The sequence below is a fragment of the Choloepus didactylus genome, chromosome 18 (genome assembly GCF_015220235.1).
Source record: "Choloepus didactylus isolate mChoDid1 chromosome 18, mChoDid1.pri, whole genome shotgun sequence".
In the NCBI taxonomy this organism is placed as follows: Eukaryota; Metazoa; Chordata; class Mammalia; order Pilosa; family Megalonychidae; genus Choloepus; species Choloepus didactylus.
Window position 1 is genome coordinate 56,407,526 of NC_051324.1, and position 21,597 is coordinate 56,429,122.

The 21,597-nt window shown below is 40.1% G+C and overlaps 1 protein-coding gene across 3 annotated transcripts in view; it reads left to right on the top strand.

Annotated features, from left to right (window-relative positions):
• ERN1 (endoplasmic reticulum to nucleus signaling 1) overlaps positions 1–21,597 on the top strand; it is a 101,555-nt gene that overhangs the window by 74,367 nt on the left and 5,591 nt on the right. For 2 of the 3 annotated variants that reach the window (XM_037808480.1, XM_037808481.1), the window contains exons 18-20: positions 17,706–17,853; positions 18,898–19,025; positions 21,077–21,200. In XM_037808480.1, the coding sequence (XP_037664408.1) occupies positions 17,706–17,853; positions 18,898–19,025; positions 21,077–21,200 (400 nt within the window). Of the gene's footprint in view, positions 1–9,045; positions 9,278–17,705; positions 17,854–18,897; positions 19,026–21,076; positions 21,201–21,597 lie in introns of those variants that run through there. The other variant, XM_037808482.1, reaches the window with a different exon arrangement.

The window sequence follows — 21,597 nt, forward strand, 5'->3', positions numbered from 1 at the left end:
CAAGGACTTGTGGGTCAGTGGCAGAGACAAACTGTGGCAGGACTGAACTGAAGGATTAGACTATTGCAGCAGCTTTAAAACTCTAGGATCATCAGGGAGATTTGATTGTTAGAGCCACCCCCCCTCCCTGACTGCCCAGAAACACGCCCCATATACAGGGCAGGCAACACCAACTACACACGCAAGCTTGGTACTCCAATTGGACCCCACAAGACTCACTCCCCCACTCACCACAAAGGCTAAGCAGGGGAGAACTGGCTTGTGGAGAACAGGTGGCTTGTGGACGCCACCTGCTGGTTAGTTAAAGTGTACTCCACGAAGCTGTAGATCTGATAAATTAGAGATAAGGACTTCAATTGGTCTACAAATCCTAAAAGAACCCTATCAAGTTCAGCAAATGCCAACAGGCCAAAAACAACAGAAAATCATAAAGCATATGAAAAAAACAGACGATATGGATAATCCAAGCCCAAGCACCCAAATCAAAAGATCAGAAGAGACACAGCATCTGGAGCAGCTACTCAAAGAACTAAAGATGAACAATGAGACCATAGTACGGGATACAAAAGATATCAAGAAGATCCTAGAAGAGCATAAAGAAGACATTGCAAGACTAAATAAAAAAATGGATGATCTTATGGAAATTAAAGAAACTGTTGACCAAATTAAAAAGATTCTGGACACTCATAGTACAAGACTAGAGGAAGTTGAACAACGAATCAGTGACCTGGAAGATGACAGAATGGAAAATGAAAGCATAAAAGAAAGCATGGGGAAAAAAATTGAAAAAATCGAAATGGACCTCAGGGATATGAGAGATAATATGAAACGTCCCAATATAAGACTCATTGGTGTTCCAGAAGGGGAAGAAAAGGGTAAAGGTCTAGGAAGAGTATTCAAAGAAATTGTTGGGGAAAACTTCCCAAATCTTCTAAACAACATAAATACACAAATCATAAATGCTCAGCGAACTCCAAATAGAATAAATCCAAATAAACCCACTCCGAGACATATTCTGATCACACTGTCAAACACAGAAGAGAAGGAGCAAGTTCTGAAAGCAGCAAGAGAAAAGCAATTCACCACATACAAAGGAAACAGCATAAGACTAAGTAGTGACTACTCAGCAGCCACCATGGAGGCGAGAAGGCAGTGGCATGATATATTTAAAATTCTGAGTGAGAAAAATTTCCAGCCAAGAATACTTTATCCAGCAAAGCTCTCCTTCAAATTTGAGGGAGAGCTTAAATTTTTCACAGACAGACAAATGCTGAGAGAATTTGCTAACAAGAGACCTGCCCTACTGGAGATACTAAAGGGAGCCCTACAGACAGAGAAACAAAGAAAGGACAGAGAGACTTGGAGAAAGGTTCAGTACTAAAGAGATTCGGTATGGGTACAATAAAGGATATTAATAGACAGAGGGGAAAAATATGACAAACATAAACCAAAGGATAAGATGGCTGATTCAAGAAATGCCTTCACGGTTATAACGTTGAATGTAAATGGATTAAACTCCCCAATTAAAAGATATAGATTCACAGAATGGATCAAAAAAAATGAACCATCAATATGTTGCATACAAGAGACTCATCTTAGACACAGGGACACAAAGAAACTGAAAGTGAAAGGATGGAAAAAATATTTCATGCAAGCTACAGCCAAAAGAAAGCAGGTGTAGCAATATTAATCTCAGATAAAATAGACTTTAAATGCAGGGATGTTTTGAGAGACAAAGAAGGCCACTACATACTAATAAAAGGGGCAATTCAACAAGAAGAAATAACAATCGTAAATGTCTACGCACCCATTCAAGGTGCCACAAAATACATGAGAGAAACACTGGCAAAACTAAAGGAAGCAATTGATGTTTCCACAATAATTGTGGGAGACTTCAACACATCACTCTCTCCTATAGATAGGTCAACCAGACAGAAGACCAATAAGGAAATTGAAAACCTAAACAATCTGATAAATGAATTAGATTTAACAGACATATACAGGACATTACATCCCAAATCACCAGGATACACATACTTTTCTAGTGCTCATGGAACTTTCTCCAGAATAGATCATATGCTGGGACATAAAACAAGCCTCAATAAATTTAAAAAGATTGACATTATTCAAAGCACATTCTCTGATCACAATGGAATACAATTAGAAGTCAATAACCATCAGAGACTTAGAAAATTCACAAATACCTGGAGGTTAAACAACACACTCCTAAACAATCAGTGGGTTAAAGAAGAAATAGCAAGAGAAATTGCTAAATATATAGAGACGAATGAAAATGAGAACACAACATACCAAAACCTATGGGATGCTAAGGGGGGAATTTATAGCACTAAACGCATATATTAAAAAGGAAGAAAGAGCCAAAATCAAAGAACTAATGGATCAAATGAAGAAGCTAGAAAATGAACAGCAAACCAATCCTAAACCAAGTACAAGAAAAGAAATAACAAGGATTAAAGCAGAAATAAATGACATAGAGAACAAAAAAACAATAGAGAGGATAAATATCACCAAAAGTTTGTTCTTTGAGAAGATCAACAAGATTGACAAGCCCCTAGCTAGACTGACAAAATCAAAAAGAGAGAAGACCCATATAAACAAAATAATGAATGAAAAAGGTGACATAACTGCAGATCCTGAAGAAATTAACAAAATTATAAGAGGATATTATGAACAACTGTATGGCAACAAACTGGACAATGTAGAAGAAATGGACAATTTCCTGGAAACATATGAACAACCTAGACTGACCAGAGAAGAAATAGAAGACCTCAACCAACCCATCACAAGCAAAGAGATCCAATCAGTCATCAAAAATCTTCCCACAAATAAATGCCCAGGGCCAGATGGCTTCACAGGGGAATTCTACCAAACTTTCCAGAAAGAACTGACACCAATCTTACTCAAACTCTTTCAAAACCTTGAAGAAAATGGAACACTACCTAACTCATTTTATGAAGCTAACATCAATCTAATACCAAAACCAGGCAAAGATGCTACAAAAAAGGAAAACTACCGGCCAATCTCCCTAATGAATATAGATGCAAAAATCCTCAACAAAATACTTGCAAATCGAATCCAAAGACACATTAAAAAAATCATACACCATGACCAAGTGGGGTTCATTCCAGGCATGCAAGGATGGTTCAACATAAGAAAATCAATCAATGTATTACAACACATTAACAAGTCAAAAGGGAAAAATCAATTGATCATCTCAATAGATGCTGAAAAAGCATTTGACAAAATCCAACATCTGTTTTTTTTTTTTTTTTTTTTTTTTTTTTTTTTGGGTTTTGATTCCAGTGTACTTTTTTTTTTTATCATCATTTTATTGAGATATATTCACATACCACGCAGTCATACAAAACAAATTGTACTTTCGATTGTTTATAGTACCATTACATAGTTGTACATTCATCACCTAAATCAATCCCTGACACCTTCATTAGCACCCACACAAAAATAACAAGAATAATAATTAGAGTGAAAAAGAGCAATTGAAGTAAAAAAGAACACTAGGTACCTTTGTCTGTTTGTTTGCTTCCCCTACTTTTCTACACATCCATCCATAAACTAGACAAAGTAGAGTTTGGTCCTTATGGCATTCCCAATCCCACTGTCACCCCTCATAAGCTACATTTTTATACAACTGTCTTCGAGATTCATGGGTTCTGGGTTGTAGTTTAATAGTTTCAGGTATCCACCACCAGCTACCCCAATTCTTTAGAACCTAAAAAAGGTTGTCTAAAGTGTGCGTAAGAGTGCCCACCAGAGTGATCTCTCGGCTCGTTTTGGAATCTCTCTGCCACTGAAGCTTATTTCATTTCCTTTCACATCCCCCTTTTGGTCAAGAAGATGTTCTCCATCCCACGATGCCGGGTCTACATTCCTCCCCGGGAGTCATATTCCACGTTGCCAGGGAGATTCACTTCCCTGGGTGTCTGATCCCACGTAGGGGGGAGGGCAGTGATTTCACCTTTCAAGTTGGCTTAGCCAGAGAGAGAGGGCCACATCTAAGCAACAAAGAGGCATTCAGGAGGAGACTCTTAGGCACAAATACAGGGAGGCCTAGCCTCTCCTTTGCAGCAACCGTCTTCCCAAGGGTAAAACTTATGGTAGAGGGCTCAACCCATCAAACCACCAGTCCCTTATATCTGTGGTCATGTTAGCAACCATTGAGGTGGGGTAGGCAAATACTCCTGCATTCTCCACAGGCTCCTCAAGGGGGCACTACATCTTTTTTTCCTTTTTTTTTTTTTTTTTTTTTTTAACTTTCCCTTCTTTTTTAAATCAACTGTATGAATAAAAAGTTAAAAAGAAAACAAACATACAATAAAAGAACATTTCAAAGAGACCATAACAAGGGAGTAAGAAAAAGACAACTAACCTAAGATAACTGCTTAACTTCCAACATGTTCCTACTTTATCCCAAGAAAGTTACCTAATATAGCAACATTTCTGTGAACTTGTTCCTACTATATCCATCAGAAATTAACAGACCATAGTCATTCTTGGGCATCCCCAGAACGTTAAATAGCTTATCTGTTCTTCTTGGATTATTGTTCCCCCTTCCTTAATTGCTCTCTATCGCTAGTTCCCCTACATTCTACATTATAAACCATTTGTTTTGATAAAAACACTTCAAAAGGTAGGAATTGAAGGAAACTTCCTCAACATGATAAAGAGCATATATGAAAAACCCACAGCCGGCATAGTACTTAATGGTGAGAGACTGAAAGCCTTCCCTCTAAGATCAGGAACAAGACAAGGATGCCCGCTGTCACCACTGTTATTCAACATTGTGCTGGAAGTGCTAGCCAGGGCAATCCGGCAAGACAAAGAAATAAAAGGCATCCAAATTGGAAAAGAAGAAGTAAAACTGTCATTGTTTGCAGATGATATGATCTTATATCTAGAAAACCCTGAGAAGTCGACGATACAACTACTAGAGCTAATAAACAAATTTAGCAGAGTAGCGGGATACAAGATTAATGCACATAAGTCAGTAATGTTTCTATATGCTAGAAATGAACAAACTGAAGAGACACTCAAGAAAAAGATAGCATTTTCAATAGCAACTAAAAAAATCAAGTACCTAGGAATAAACTTAACCAAAGATGTAAAAGACCTATACAAAGAAAACTACATAACTCTACTAAAAGAAATAGAAGGGGACCTTAAAAGATGGAAAAATATTCCATGTTCATGGATAGGAAGACTAAATGTCATTAAGATGTCAATTCTACCCAAACTCACCTACAGATTCAATGCAATCCCAATCAAAATTCCAACAACCTACTTTGCAGACTTGGAAAAGCTAGTTATCAAATTTATTTGGAAAGGGAAGATGCCTCGAATTGCTAAAGACACTCTAAAAAAGAAAAACGAAGTGGGAGGACTTACACTCCCTGACTTTGAAGCTTATTATAAAGCCACAGTTGCCAAAACAGCATGGTACTGGCACAAACGTAGACATATAGATCAATGGAATCGAATTGAGAATTCAGAGATAGACCCTCAGATCTATGGCCGACTGATCTTTGATAAGGCCCCCAAAGTCACTGAACTGAGTCATAATGGTCTCTTCAACAAATGGGGCTGGGAGAGTTGGATATCCATATCCAAAAGAATGAAACAGGACCCCTACCTCACCCCCTACACAAAAATTAACTCAAAATGGACCAAAGATCTCAATATAAAAGAAAGTACCATAAAACTCCTAGAAGATAATGTAGGAAAACATCTTCAAGACCTTGTACTAGGCGGCCACTTCCTAGACTTTACACCCAAAGCACAAGCAACAAAAGAAAAAATAGATAAATGGGAACTCCTCAAGCTTAGAAGTTTCTGCACCTCAAAGGAATTTGTCAAAAAGGTAAAGAGGCAGCCAACTCAATGGGAAAAAATTTTTGGAAACCATGTATCTGACAAAAGACTGATATCTTGCATATATAAAGAAATCCTACAACTCAATGACAATAGTACAGACAGCCCAATTATAAAATGGGCAAAAGATATGAAAAGACAGTTCTCTGAAGAGGAAATACAAATGGCCAAGAAACACATGAAAAAATGTTCAGCTTCACTAGCTATTAGAGAGATGCAAATTAAGACCACGATGAGATACCATCTAACACCGATTAGAATGGCTGCCATTAAACAAAGAGGAAACTACAAATGCTGGAGGGGATGTGGAGAAATTGGAACTCTTATTCATTGTTGGTGGGGCTGTATAATGGTTCAGCCTCTCTGGAAGTCAGTCTGGCAGTTCCTTAGAAAACTAAATATAGAGTTACCATTCGATCCAGCAATTGCACTTCTCGGTATATACCCGGAAGATCGGAAAGCAGTGACACGAACAGATATCTGCACGCCAATGTTCATAGCAGCATTATTCACAATTGCCAAGAGATGGAAACAACCCAAATGTCCTTCAACAGATGAGTGGATAAATAAAATGTGGTATATACACATGATGGAATACTACACGGCAGTAAGAAGGAACGATCTCGTGAAACATATGACAACAAGGATGAACCTTGAAGACATAATGCTGAGCGAAATAAGCCAGGCACAAAAAGAGAAATATTATATGCTACCACTAATGTGAACTTTGAAAAATGTAAAACAAATGGTTTATAATGTAGAATGTAGGGGAACTAGCGATAGAGAGCAATTAAGGAAGGGGGAACAATAATCCAAGAAGAACAGATAAGCTATTTAACGTTCTGGGGATGCCCAAGAATGACTATGGTCTGTTAATTTCTGATGGATATAGTAGGAACAAGTTCACAGAAATGTTGCTATATTAGGTAACTTTCTTGGGATAAAGTAGGAACATGTTGGAAGTTAAGCAGTTATCTTAGGTTAGTTGTCTTTTTCTTACTCCCTTGTTATGGTCTCTTTGAAATGTTCTTTTATTGTATGTTTGTTTTCTTTTTAACTTTTTATTCATACAGTTGATTTAAAAAAGAAGGGAAAGTTAAAAAAAAAAAAAAAAAAAAGGAAAAAAAGATGTAGTGCCCCCTTGAGGAGCCTGTGGAGAATGCAGGAGTATTTGCCTACCCCACCTCAATGGTTGCTAACATGACCACAGATATAAGGGACTGGTGGTTTGATGGGTTGAGCCCTCTACCATAAGTTTTACCCTTGGGAAGACGGTTGCTGCAAAGGAGAGGCTAGGCCTCCCTATATTTGTGCCTAAGAGTCTCCTCCTGAATGCCTCTTTGTTGCTCAGATGTGGCCCTCTCTCTCTGGCTAAGCCAACTTGAAAGGTGAAATCACTGCCTTCCCCCCTACATGGGATCAGACACCCAGGGGAGTGAATCTCCCTGGCAGCGTGGAATATGACTCCCGGGGAGGAATGTAGACCTGGCATCGTGGGACGGAGAACATCTTCTTGACCAAAAGGGGGATGTGAAAGGAAATGAAATAAGCTTCAGTGACAGAGAGATTCCAAAACGAGCCGAGAGATCACTCTGGTGGGCACTCTTACGCACACTTTAGACAACCCTTTTTAGGTTCTAAAGAATTGGGGTAGCTGGTGGTGGATACCTGGAACTATCAAACTACAACCCAGAACCCATGAATCTCGAAGACAGTTGTATAAAAATGTAGCTTATGAGGGGTGACAATGGGATTGGGAAAGCCATAAGGATCAAACTCCACTTTGTCTAGTTTATGGATGGATGTGTAGAAAAGTAGGGGAAGGAAACAAACAGACAAAGGTACCCAGTGTTCTTTTTTACTTCAATTGCTCTTTTTCACTCTAATTATTATTCTTGTTATTTTTGTGTGTGTGCTAATGAAGGTATCAGGGATTGATTTAGGTGATGAATGTACAACTATATAATGGTACTGTAAACAATCGAAAGTACGATTTGTTTTGTATGTCTGCATGGTATGTGAATATATCTCAATAAAATGATGATTTAAAAAAAATAAAAAAAATAAAAAAAAAAAAAGGGAAAGTTAAAAAAAATAAAAAAAATAAAAACAAGGAAAAAAAGATGTAGTGCCCCCTTGAGGAGCCTGTGGAGAATGCCGGAGTATTTGCCTACCCCACCTCGATGGTTGCTAACATGACCACAGATATAAGGGACTGGTGGTTTGATGGGTTGAGCCCTCTACCATAGGTTTTACCCTTGGGAAGACAGTTGCTGCAAAGGAAGGGCTAGGCCTCCCTATAATTATGCCTAAGAGCCTCCTCCCGAATGCCTCTTTGTTGCTCAGATGTGGCCCTCTCTCTCTAGCTAAGCCAACTTGAAAGGTGAAATCACTGCCCTCCCCCCTACGTGGGATCAGACACCCAGGGGAGTGAATCTCCCTGGCAACGTGGAATATGACTCCCGGGGAGGAATGTAGACCTGGCATCGTGGGATGGAGAACATCTTCTTGACCAAAAGGGGAATGTGAAAGGAAATGAAATAAGCTTCAGTGGCAGAGAGATTCCAAAAGGAGCCGAGAGGTCACTCTGGTGGGCACTCTTATGCACACTTTAGACAACCCTTTTTAGGTTCTAAAGAATTGGGGTAGCTGGTGGTGGTTACCTGAAACTATCAAACTACAACCCAGAACCCATGAATCTTGAAGACAGTTGTATAAAAATGTAGCTTATGAGTGGTGACAATGGGATTGGGAAAGCCATAAGGACCACACTCCACTTTGTCTAGTTTATGGATGGATGAGTAGAAAAATAGGGGAAGGATACAAACAGACAAAGGTACCCAGTGTTCTTTTTTACTTCAATTTCTCTTTTTCACTCTAATTATTATTCTTGTTATTTTTGTGTGTGTACTAATGAAGGTGTCAGGGATTGATTTAGGTGATGAATGTACAACTATGTAATGGTACTGTGAACAATCGAAAGTGCGATTTGTTTTGTATGACTGCGTGGTTTGTGAATATATCTCAATAAAATGAAGATTAAAAAAAAAAAGAAAATGAGCAGAAGGAAAATAAACCATTTCTAGGCTGGCCTATGAAAACCTCCCACATGAGAAACTCCACGCTTTTCCCCTGCAGACTTGGGAGCCACATGTTGATGATGATGGAGGCACAAAACGGAAGGAACCTGGTCACAGAATCTCCATTTGGAAGAGAACCCATGAACACCATTTCAGACTTTATATGGATGAGAATTAAAAGAGTATTATTTAAAAAAAAAATATGCTGTTGGATTCAATTTGCTAATATTTCATTGAGTATTTGCATCTATATTCAGAAGAGATATTGGTCTGTAGTTTTCTTTTCTTGTGATATCTTTGTCTGGCTTTGGTATGAGGGTGATGTTGGCTTCATAGAATGAGTTAGGGAGTGTTCCCTGTTCTTCAGTTTTTTTTGGAAGAGTTTGAGCAGAATTGGAGTTAAGTCTTCTTGGCATGTTTGGTAGAATTCCCTTATGAAGCCATCTGGTCCTGGGCTTTCTTTGTCGGGAGGTTTTTGATTACCAGTTTAATCTCTTTGCTAGTAATTGGTTTGTTGGTTTGTTGAGAGCTTCTATTTCTTCTTGAGTCAGTGTAGGTAGTTTGTGTATTTCTAGGAATTTGCCCATTTCATCTAGCTTATCTAATTCATTGGCATACAGTTGTTCATAGTATCCTCTTAAAGTCTTTATTTCAGTGGGGAGAATAGAATGTCCCCCTTTTAATTTCTGATTTTTTGTTATTTGTGTCCTCTCTCTTTTTTTCTTTGTCAGTCTAGCTAAAGGTTTGTCAATTTTTTTGATCTTTTCAGAGAAAATAAACTTTTGGTTTTGTTGGTTCGCTCTCTTTTTTTTTTTTTTTTTTCTATTTCATTTATCTCTGCTCTAATCTTTTGTTTCCTTCCTTCTGCTCACTTTGGGTTTAGTTTGCTCTTCTTTTTCTAGTACTTCCAATTTTCAGGTTAGGTCTCTGATTTGAAGTCTTTCTTCTTTTTTAATGTAAGCATTTAGAACTATAACTTTCCCTCTCAGTACTGTCTTCACTGCCTCCCATAAGTTTTAGTATGTTGTATTTTCATTCACCTCAAGATATTTTCTGATTTCGCTTGTGATCTCCTCCTTAACCCATTGGTTTTTAAAAATATGTTGTCTGATTTCTACAGATTTGGGAATTTTCCATTTCTCCCTCTTTTATTCATTCCACTGTGGTCAGAGAATTTATATTGTAGGATTGCGATGTTTTTAATTATTGAGACTTGTTTTGTGACCTAACATATGATTTATTCTGGAGAATGATCCATGTGCACTTGAAGAGAATGTGTCTTCTGCTTTTGTTGGACGCAGTGTTCTATATATTTCTGTTAGGTCTAGTTGGCTTAGTGTATTATTCAAGTAAGTCCTTATTGATCTTCCGCCTACATGTTCTGTCCATTACTGAGAGCAGTATGTTGAAGTCTCCTACTATTAATGTAGAACCATCAATTTCTCCTTCATATCTGTCACTGTTTGCTTCATGTATTCTGCTGTTGGATGCACATATATTTATAATTGTTTCATCTTTCTTTTGAATTGTCCCTTTTCTCAGGATATAATGACCATCTTTGTCCCTCGTAACTGTTTTTGACAAAGTCTATTTTATCTGATACCAGTATAGCCACCACAGCTCTCTTTTGGTTACTGCTTGCATGGTGTATTTTTTCCATCCTTTCACCTTCAACTTACTTATACCTTTGACTTTAAGGTGAGTCTCTTGTAGACAGAATATAACTGTGTCATACTTTTTTGTCCATTCTGCCAATCTCTACCTTTTGACTGGAGAGTTTCATTCATTTACATTTAAAGTCACTACAGATAATACAGGACTTTCTTCTGCCATTTTGCTATTTAACCTAACTCTAACATCTTTTTTGTCTCTCACTTGTGTTAATGCCTCCTTTTATATTTATTTGCTTTTTAGTGTTGCTGTCTCACTTCTATCTGGATATATTTTCACCTGTTTTCCTTGTGGTTACCATGGAGTTAAAATTTAACATCCTATATATATAATAGCCATATTTGGTTTGATACCAACTTAACTTCAATAGCATGTATATATGCTTTTCTCACACCCCTCTGTCCCCCACCACTTTTTTGAACTTTTTACCACCTGTGTCTTTGTACATTGTATGTCCAGAAACCTAGATTTGTCACCTTTTTATGCACTTACATTTTAGAATCTGTAGAAAGTCAGAAGTGGAGGTACATACCAAATGATACAATACAATAATACTGACATTTATAATTACCCAAATTGTTACCTTTACTACAGGTCTTTATTTCTTTATGCTGCTTTGAAACACTGTTTAATGTCCTTTCCTTTCATTCTGAAGAGCTCCTTTTAGCATTGCTTGTAGGGCAGGACTAGTGGTAATGAATGCCCTCAGCTTTTATCTGTGAATGTCTTAATTTCTCCCTCATTTTTTAAATGCAGTTTTATCGAGATGTATTCACATACCATAAAATCATCCAAAGTGTACAATCAGTTGTTTAGGTGTATTCATCACCACAATCAATTTTTTGAACATTTTCATTACTTCAAAAAATAATAAAAATAAAAGTAAAAGTAAAAAAGAATACCCAAAACATCTCATATGCCTTTTTCCTCCCTATTATTCATTTACTTTTTGTCCCCCTTTTTTCTACTCATTTGTCCATACACTGGATAAAGGGAATGTGAGCCACAGGGTTTTCGCTATCACACAGTCACACTGTGTAAGCAGTATACGATTGTCTTCAAGAATCAAGGATACTGGATTGCAGTTCAACAGTTTCTGGTATTTCCTTCTAGCTATTCTAGTACACTAAAAACTAAAAAGGGATATCTATATAATGCATAAGAGTAACCTCTCAACTCCATTTGAAATCTCTCAGCCACCAAAACTTTATTTTGTTTAATTTCTCTTCCCCCTTTTGGTCAGGAAGGTTTTCCCAATCCCATGATGCCAGATCCAGACTCATGCCTGGGAGTCATGTCTCACATTGCCAGGGAGATTTACACCCCTGGGAGTCATGTCCCATGTAGGGAGAAGGGTAGTGAGTTTATCTGCCAAGTGGACTTAGAGAGAGACAGGCCACATCTGAGCAACAAAAGAGGTTCTCTGGGGGTGACTCTTAGGCACCATTATAAGTAGGCTTGGCCTCTCCTTTGCAGTAACAAGCTTCGTAAGTGCAAGCCTCAAAATTGAGAACTTGGCCTACTACAATGGTATTCCCCAATGCTTGCAAGAATATCAGGAATTCCCCAGGTGGGGAAGTTTAATGTTTCCACATTTTTCCCCAGGCCCTCAAGGGGGCTTTATAAATAGTTTTTATTCTCTGCCCACATTACCCTGGGATGTATCAGGGCTCCACACTAACCTGTAAAACCAACCAGATCTCATCCCTTATTCAAGGTTCTGTGTAATTATAGTGTTTGAATAAACTGACCATGCAAGTTAAATTATGTAATGTGCTACAGAAAGTATCAATTTTGCACCAAATAAACATCTCTTCCTTTGGTCTCACATGGAAGTTGAGGTTTTAAAACAGTCACTATCATCCTTTTCCCTTTAGTCTGATTTACCTTAATTCTACTCAAGTCCATTTTGTTCATATATCTAATTGAAGTCTGACCTCTTTTTCAGCTTTTTAAACATTTGCTGTATGCAGTAACACTGACATTCATAGTTGCTGGAATCTGGCTCTGAGTCTCAGGTGTCATGCAGATACCTGAAGTTATAGGGACTGACTGACTCAGCATCTCAGAATTTAGAGATAACCATTACAACTCATGAATAGATGTGACATCTGTACGAGCTTACAATCTAGGAACCTTTACCATAAGCTTTCCCCTGATAACCTGTGCTCTCAGATTCAATTCTCAGAGTTTGCACATTATAGTTCATATTAGTGAGGCATTATAATGTTTGTCTTTTTGATTCTGGCTTATTTCACTCAATATACTGTCCCCAAGGTCCATTCATCCAGGTGCATACCTCATGACTTCATTTCTTGCCCCTGCTCAGTATTCCATTGTATGCATACACCACAATTCACCATTCTGTTTATCAGTCGATGTACCCTTAGGCTGCCTCCATCCACTGTGAATCATGAATATGGCTGCCATAGACACCAGTGTGCATTGTCCACTCATGTCCCTGCTCTCAGTTCTTCGAAGTGTATACCCAATAGCAGGGTTACAGGACCATATGGAACCCCAGCGTTAGCTTCCTGTGGAACCACCACATTGACCTCCAGCTGGGCTACACCGTTCCACTTCCCTATCAACAGGGAATAGGTACATCCCACTCTCCACATTTTTCTCCAGCACTTATATCGCTGTGTTTATTTTTTAATAGTTTTATTCACACCCCATACAATCCACCTAAGTAAACAATCAGTAAATCCCAGTATAATCACATAATTATGCATTCACCACCACAATATATATGAGGACATTTTCGTCTCTTCCCCAAAGAATGAGGAAAAGGAGGGGAAAAAATGAAGAACAAAAATACAAAAGATAGAAGAAAAATAAAAATAAAATACAATGAAAAGGTCAGACTACATTACCACCACCAAGAATCTCATATCACTCCCTTGTATCCCCCTCTTATAGGTATTTAGCTTTGGTATATTGCCTTTGTTACAGTTAATGGAAGCATCTTACAATATTACCGTTAACTATAGACTCTAGCTTGCATTGATTTTATTTTTTTTCCCTAAACCATCCAATTTTCGACACCTTGCAATGTTGGCATTCATTTGTTCATTTAAAAATATTTTTATATTTGTACATTTAATCACCATCATTGACCACTCTAGGTTTTGCTAAGTTATATAATCCCAGTCTTTATCTTCTGTCTTTCCTTCTGGTGTCATACCTGCCCTTAGCCTTCCTCTTTCAACCATACTCACACTCATTTTTGTTCAGAGTACTTACAGTATTGTGTTACCATCACACACTATAATGCTATCCATTCCATTTCTGGATCTATACAGTCAACCCTGTTGAACCTTCTGTACTCCTTCAGCATCAAATACCCGATCTCTAACCTCTATCTCCTAATAACCTCTGTTCTCAACTCTCAAATTTCACTCATCAATGTTAGTCCATCCTAGTGAGACCATACAGTATCCATCCTTTTGTTTCTGGCTAATTTCACTCAACATAATGTTTACTGTCTACAAGTTTGTCTTTTGGTTTTATATTTCATATCTGTCTTTATTTTTATTTTTTCCTCTCTCTCTCTTTTTACCCTTACTTAAAGTCTTCATTTTTCCACTCTTCTGCAAACCTCTCCCTTCTGTCTTTTCTTCTCTGCCTCTAGTGCTCCCTTTAGTATTTCCTGTAGTGCAGGTATCTTGTTCACAAACTCTCTCAGTGTCTGTCTGTCTGAAAATATTTTAAACTCGCCCTCATTTTTGAAGGACAGTTTTGCCAGATATAGAATTCTTGGTTGGCAGTTTTTCTCTTTCAGTATCTTAAATATATCACAACAGTGCCTTCTCACCTCTGTGGTTTCTACTGAGAAATCCACACAGTCTTATTGAGCTTCCCTTGTATGTGATGGATTGCTTTTCTCTTGCTGCTTTCAGAATTCTCTCTTTGTCTTTGACATTTGATAATCTGATTATTAAGTGTCTTGGAGTCAGTCTACTCAGATCTATTCTGTTTGGAGTACGCTGCACTTCTTGGATCTGTAATTTTATGTCTTTCATAACAGATGGGAAATTTTCAGTGATTATTTCCTCCATTATTCTTTCTGCTCCTTTTCCCTTCTCTTCTCCTTCTGGGACACCCCTGACACGTACATTATGTAATTCCTGTTGTCATTCAGTTCCCTGAAACCCTTCTCATATTTTCCCATTCTTTTCCCTATCTGTTCTTTTGTGTGTAGGATTTCAGCTGTCCTGTTCTCCAGTTCATGAATCCTTTCTTCTGCCTCTTGAGATCTGTTGTTGTATGTCTCCATTGTGTTTTTCATCTCTTCTCTTGTGCCTTTCATTCCCATAAGTTCTTCCAATTGTTTTTACAAACTTTCGAGTTCTTCCTTATGTTTACCCAGTGTCTTCTTCATATCCTTCATCTCTTTTGCCATATCTTCCCTCAACTTGTTGATTTGATTTTTGGATTGATTTAGGAGATCTGTTTGATTAATAACTGTATACTATAACTGTTTCAATTCCTGTATATCAGTTAAAGTGTAGGTTTGTTCCTTTGACTGGGCCATATCTTCATTTTAACTAATGTGACCCATAATTTTTTGTTGTCTAGGTGTCTGGTTTCTGTGATTACCCCAATCAGATTTTCCCAGACCAGACCAGACAGGCCGAGGTCTCAGGAGGAGGTTGTATTCAGTATCAGGTTTCTGTGAGGGTGAGATCCAGAAGGTTGTCAGACTTTCCTGTGATGCCTCTAGACTCTGTGCTTTTCCTATCCTGTCCAGCTGGTGATGCTTGTCAGCCCGCAGCTCCACACTGGTGTAAAGAGGTGTGGCCCCTTTAATTCTCAGCAGACTCTGTCCTGGCCGGGTGCTGAGGGTGTCAGAAGCCAAGCTTAAGTTGTTCCCCACCCCCCCATCCGCCCAGGCCCTAGGGTCTGAATTCTCTGAGGGACGGCAGCCATTTTAGCTAGGCCATGCCCCCCTTTTTGGGAAGATTACCCTTTAGGGAATTATCTTCTACACTTGAATTCCTCCTTTGTCTCTCTGACTCTCTTAACTCCACCGTTGCTTGGAGCAGTGCTGACAATTGAAAATGCTTGAGGCTTTCTCTAATGAGCTACTTGGAATGGGAGGAAAAAAAGGAAAAAGAGAGAAAGCCCCTTTTCAGAGACAGTCTCCAGCCACCCACCCCCCATCCCGTTTCACCAGTCAACCCTTTTCTTGGGACACAGCCATTTTCCAGTATTCTGAGCTCAGTTATTTCCAGAAGCCTCTGTTTTTATTTTTTTTTTTTTTTTCCTTCAGCCCTGTCTCCTCTCTACTGGGAGGAACCTCAGGTTCCTTTCCTGCTTGCTCCAGGTTTATCTGTGCTCTTAGCTTGTGTTGAGTAGTCCAAATTTGTTAATTAAAACCACGGTTGGAGTTTGGTGAGTTACTTTCCCTTGCTCCAGGTAATCTGCTTCTTTTTTCCACAGGGAAGTGTTTCAGCTCAGCCTGCCATGCCGGTGGGGGAGGGGTACCAGCTCCGCAGTTTGAGGAGCTTTACTTACAGTTCTCTGCTGTGATTTCAGCCATTCTACCCATTCCTCACTGGTGTATGATGTGTGTCCAGTCACGCATGACCCCAACAGTTGTTCCAGACTATTTACTAGTTGTTCCTGGCTATTGGCTAGTTGTTCTAGAGGACTAACTAAATTCCACAAACTCTATATGCCACTATCTTGCCCCTTGGCCTCACCCTCATTTTTGAAATAAAGTCTCACTGGATATAAAATTATTGGCTGGCAGTTTTTTCCCTTCAACACTTTTAAGTATTTCAACCCACTGCCTTTTTGCCTCCATGGTTTCTGATGAAAAATCAGCACTGAATCTAAGTGGGACTCCCTTTTATGTAGCACATTGCTTTTCTCTTGCAGCTTTTTTCAGAACTCTCTCCTTGTCCTTTGCATTTGATAATGAAATCAGTATATGACAGGGTGTATTTTCCTTCGTGTTTATCCTGTTTGGTGTTCTCTGAGCTACTTGGATGTGCGCACTCACATCTTTTGCTAAGTTCGGGAAGTTCTCTGTCATTATCTCCTGTTTCTTTGACTATCCACTCTGCCCCTTTCTCTCTCTCTCCTCCTTCTGGAACTCCCATATTGGTGCGCTTGATGGTACCCCATAGCTGTCTTAGGCTAACTTTTAATATTTCTTTTTAATTTCTGCTCCTCAGCCTGACTCATTTCAAGTGTCTTGTCTTCCAGTTCACTTATTCTTTCTTCTGCCAGCTCCAGTCTACTCCTGAAACCCTCCTGAGCATTTTTCATTTCAGTTACTATGGTCTTCAACTCCAATAGTTCTGTTTGGTTCCATTTTAAAATTTCTGTCTCCCTACTTAGGCTCTCATATTGTTCATTCATTGTTCTCCTGATATCCTTTAGTTCTTTCTTTGTACTTTCCTTCTTCTCCTCTAGCATTTTAAAGATTATTTTTTAAGGGCATTGTTTGGTACATCCAGATACTTGTCTTCTTCGTTGATGTTTTCTGTGTTTTTATCATCTTCCTTTGGACGGGCCATCATTTTCAGTTTCTTTGTCTGGCAGTCTTTTGTTGCACACTGTTTATTTTAACATTTTAAAATGTTAACTCTGGGATTTACTCCCTGGGATGTCTGTTTCTTGGTTTTGTAACCAGCTGGTGATAAGACAGGGATTTTCTTGAGCTTCAGTCCTCCTATTGAGAAGGTCTTTCCAAGTGGACAGGGAAAACCCTGCAGACTGCATTTGCCTTGGGCATTGTAGGGAAACTGAGGCACAGAGTGGATAATGGGCTCATACAAGTTCTTCCAGCTGTGAGGTTCAGAGCCAGTGTTCCAGGAAGTTGACTCCAGAGCCAGGTTCTCCACTACGATGGGCGACACTTGCACATGGCCCCTGCCCGGGACCCAGCCCTGCCCCGAGCTCCTCATATATATCAGCTGATTCTCCTGAGACGCCTTCAAGGCAGAAGGAGTTACAGCAACACTCTTCTCCCCGGCTGCAGAGTGAGCATGAGAACTCTGCTCTGGAAGGCCTCTCACACCCATTTCTTTTCAGACCTACACAGTGGACATCTTCTCTGCGGGCTGCGTCTTTTACTATGTGATATCTGAGGGCAGCCACCCTTTTGGCAAATCCCTGCAGCGGCAGGCCAACATCCTCCTGGGTGCCTACAGCCTTGACTGCTTACACCCAGAGAAGCACGGTGAGCAGGCGGTGGGAGGGGGTGGGAGTAGCTGGGGGTTGGGACGGTGCCGCATCTGTCCTCTCGGAGGCCCATCTTCCCAGAGGCTCACCCTTTCGGTGGCAGTCAGCTGAGGACTCTTTCTCAAAGCCAGCAGAGGGCTGGACTGGGTTACCTTTGGAGTGCCACCCTCTAAAGCCAAGAACCACTGAGGTTCCATCAGGTCACCCAGTTACTTGGATGATCTGGGCAGGGCTCCACTTTGGGGACTTCTGTTTTCCAGCTCAACTTGTGAGGGTTAAATAATCTGAGGTCCCTTCCTATGCTGCCTCCCTGTCCGTGTTCCATAAACTGGACTGTTGTGTGAAGGGTAGTGGCCAGCCGGGGTGCAGGCTGTGCTGGGCTGGGGGACAGAGGAACATCGGCCTTACTCTCTGCACAGGTGCAACAAATCTTTCTTCCTGACTTCAGGGTTTCTGGGTCATAATTGGCCCATGACATCCTAGTGCTGCCTTTTGAAAAAAGTAAGATTAACTTATTTTTTGCTTATTGGTTAATTTCCCTTATTCCTTGGAGAAAAAACAGATTAGCCTAAAGGCTCATAATTCCATTATTCAGTGATGATTACTGTCACTGTCTTTATACACATTATTCTGAGCATTTATCTAGGCATATATGCATATTTTTATTAAAAATGGGGTTTAGTATTACATACTATTTGCAACATGCTCTTTTTAACATCACCTTGCCTACCTCCACAGCAATTCACATGCAGCCACTATATTATTTTTGTGGTCCCCAGTGTAGGAGTATATGTCACAGTATATGGAGTCAGAGTCTGTATTTGCTTGAGCCTCTGATAGTGGATATTTCCAGTTGTTCCTTTTCACAAAGAGTGACTCCTTTTTGGCCGAAATTTTGGGCATATTCTTAATTATTTTGTTGGGAATTCCTATAAGAAGAATTGCTGAGTCAAAGAGCATGTAGATTTTTAAGGTTTTTGGTATTTCAGTTTATTTTTTGGTTGAAAATAACTAGTTACTTGTTTATTTCCCTCCTTTGTAGAAGACATCATTGCACGTGAGTTAATAGAGAAAATGATTGCAATGGATCCTCAGAAACGGCCCTCAGCAAAGCATGTGTTAAAACATCCATTCTTCTGGGATGTGGAAAAGCAGCTCCAATTCTTTCAGGTACAGATGTCTGTTATCTTAATCAATAATTTTCATGTAACTTTTCCTAGATTTTGAAAATACAGGAAAGGAGAAAGAATAAAACAAATGACCCACAATCCTGTAACTGAGAGATAATCATGATTGACATTTTAATATATTTTCTTCACATGTATACAAATGTGACTGGGCTCAAGCTGTATATAGTTTTACACTCTTTTTTTTTGGTACTGTAATTAATATTTTAAGTATTTTTCCATATTTAAAGTTTTAAAATTTCAATTCTGTCCCTTTCCATATTGCCACAATCAAAAGTGGCATATTCAATCATATGAATGTGTCATGACTTTTAAAACTATATTACAGGAATTTCTGATATTATATACCAAAGTAGAGAGAATGTACCTATCATCCAGCTCCGACAATTATTAACTCAACCTCCATCCTCTCCTTACCCCAGATTATTTTGACGCAAATCCCAGACATCATATAATTTCATCCAAGAGTCATAATTTAAACATTTCCTTATGTTGGAGTTTTTTTCTGTTATCTTTACTCAGTCTTTGGCCATGTTTCTTTTTGCTTAAGATCAGTTCTGAGAAGCTAAAGTAGAGGATCCATGGGGATGAAATCCTGGGGGGTTGACTGTCTTAAGGTGGTGTGACATCACCAGGCAGCTTTGTGGAAAGGAGTGTTTCTTGAAGTCCTCCTGAGTTTAGCATAACTCACCCACGATGCCTCCCACCAGCACTCCAGCTCTAAAGAACAGGGAGGCGGGGGGCAGCACGTCCCCCCCGGGTCTAGCCCAGAGAAGAGCTTGGCGAGCACCGGGGTCTAGAAGTGCTCGTCAGATTGTCTTGGAGTCTGGCTGGAGTCTGGCCGCAGTGATACCCCCAGAACGTAAGCTCCTGCATGATTCACTACTCTGTCCCCAACACCTAAGACACTGCCTGCACATGGCACGTGCTTAGTACTATTCAGTTGGAATGGGATTAGGGGACAGGTTTAAGGCTATTTTCCATGACAACCAGTTGGTGTGTACAATATCAGAATTGATAATTGTTTTCCATGGGAAATAACGTTAAAATTCTGAAGTCTAGATGTCTAAAAGGACCAGAAAACTAACCAGGTTACTTTGGTGATGACAGAAGTACAGAATGGGGATAAAACTCACAAAAGGGACCTTCACCCCAGCAAGGGTTAGGATTTCAATTTTTAGTATCTCCAAGTATCTCTTGCGTTCTGTCCTTATCACCTGGCTGGAAGGGCTTTGCCACTTAGAACCGCGTGTTGCCAGCCTATCCCCAGCCACCACCTGTCATCTCTGTAAGGCTTTTCTCTAGCAGCTGCTAGAGGTTCAGCCACTCTGGCCTCAGCTTCATCAAAGAAATGAAGCCTTGGTCCTGTGGGCTGCTTTACATGAATGGACATGGGCCTTTTCCTTCCCTGCCTCCTCAGCTGTGGGGGCTCGGAGGGGCCGAGGCTCGGGGTGCCTCCTGGTCTCCCCCTGGATTGCCGCAATCAGGTGCAGAGCAAGGTTTGAATCCAGGGCTGGCACCTGCAGAGCCCATACTCTCATCACTGAGTTTCCTTCTCTAAAAGTATTCTAATGTTCAAATTTGGAGCGATGACTCTCCTCCAATTATGGATTTGAGCCTGGTCTGTTTCAATGTGTGGGCAAAGTACTGGATGCAAACCAAAATTGAGCTGCTTTTTTTTTGTTCAGTGAGGAATATAGGTTGCACTCATGGCTCTGTGCAGAATGTGCATGTATATGTGGGAACTATGATGGTTTCAGGGGCTGTGCCAGTGTGCATCTGGGACATCTCTCCATTGTGGTGGTGGTCTGTGCAGGCCCACCTGCAGCGAGCAACAGTCAGATGCCTCATGGGGAAAAAACTAATGGATTTGCGGTGGGGGCGGGAGGCGGGGTGGAGTGTTTGCTGCAAGCTCTGAGCCTAAGTGGGCCATCTGTCTGCTTATGACTTGTGTAGCTGTGAGCATGTCAACCTTCCAGCATTCAGCATCTCTAAAGTGCTGACCATCGTTCTTTGCCCTTGTTTTCTTCCCAGGACGTGAGTGACCGAATAGAAAAGGAGTCCCTGGACGGCCCGATTGTGAAGCAGCTGGAGCGAGGCGGAAGAGCTGTGGTGAAGATGGACTGGAGGGAGAACATCACCGTCCCCCTCCAGACAGGTGACTCAGGCCGAAGGCCTCGAGATGTGCAAGTCAGAACTGGTGGAAATGTTTCAGAGGCAGCAGCTGTTTCTAAGAAGCGGACATGGAGATGGCAATCCAGGCTGTTTGGGCTCCCAGTGCCACTTACAGGGGTGGAGACTTTGGGTGTGTCTTCTGTGGTTTCAAGACAAATAGACCCTTTGCACTTACATTCGTTTTTTTTCTTTTCTAATAGTGACAGGTTAGAATAGGTGCCACCCTAGGTTTGAAAAATTGGGTGGTTATCCCTGATTGTAGGCATGATCAGGAGGTGGGGCTCAGAATCCCCTCGCCCTGAGGTTCAGTTTGGGTGATATGTTCCTGTGGACCGTGAATGTGGAGGGTGCTGCCTTTCAGCCTGGTTGCTTAATCCCAG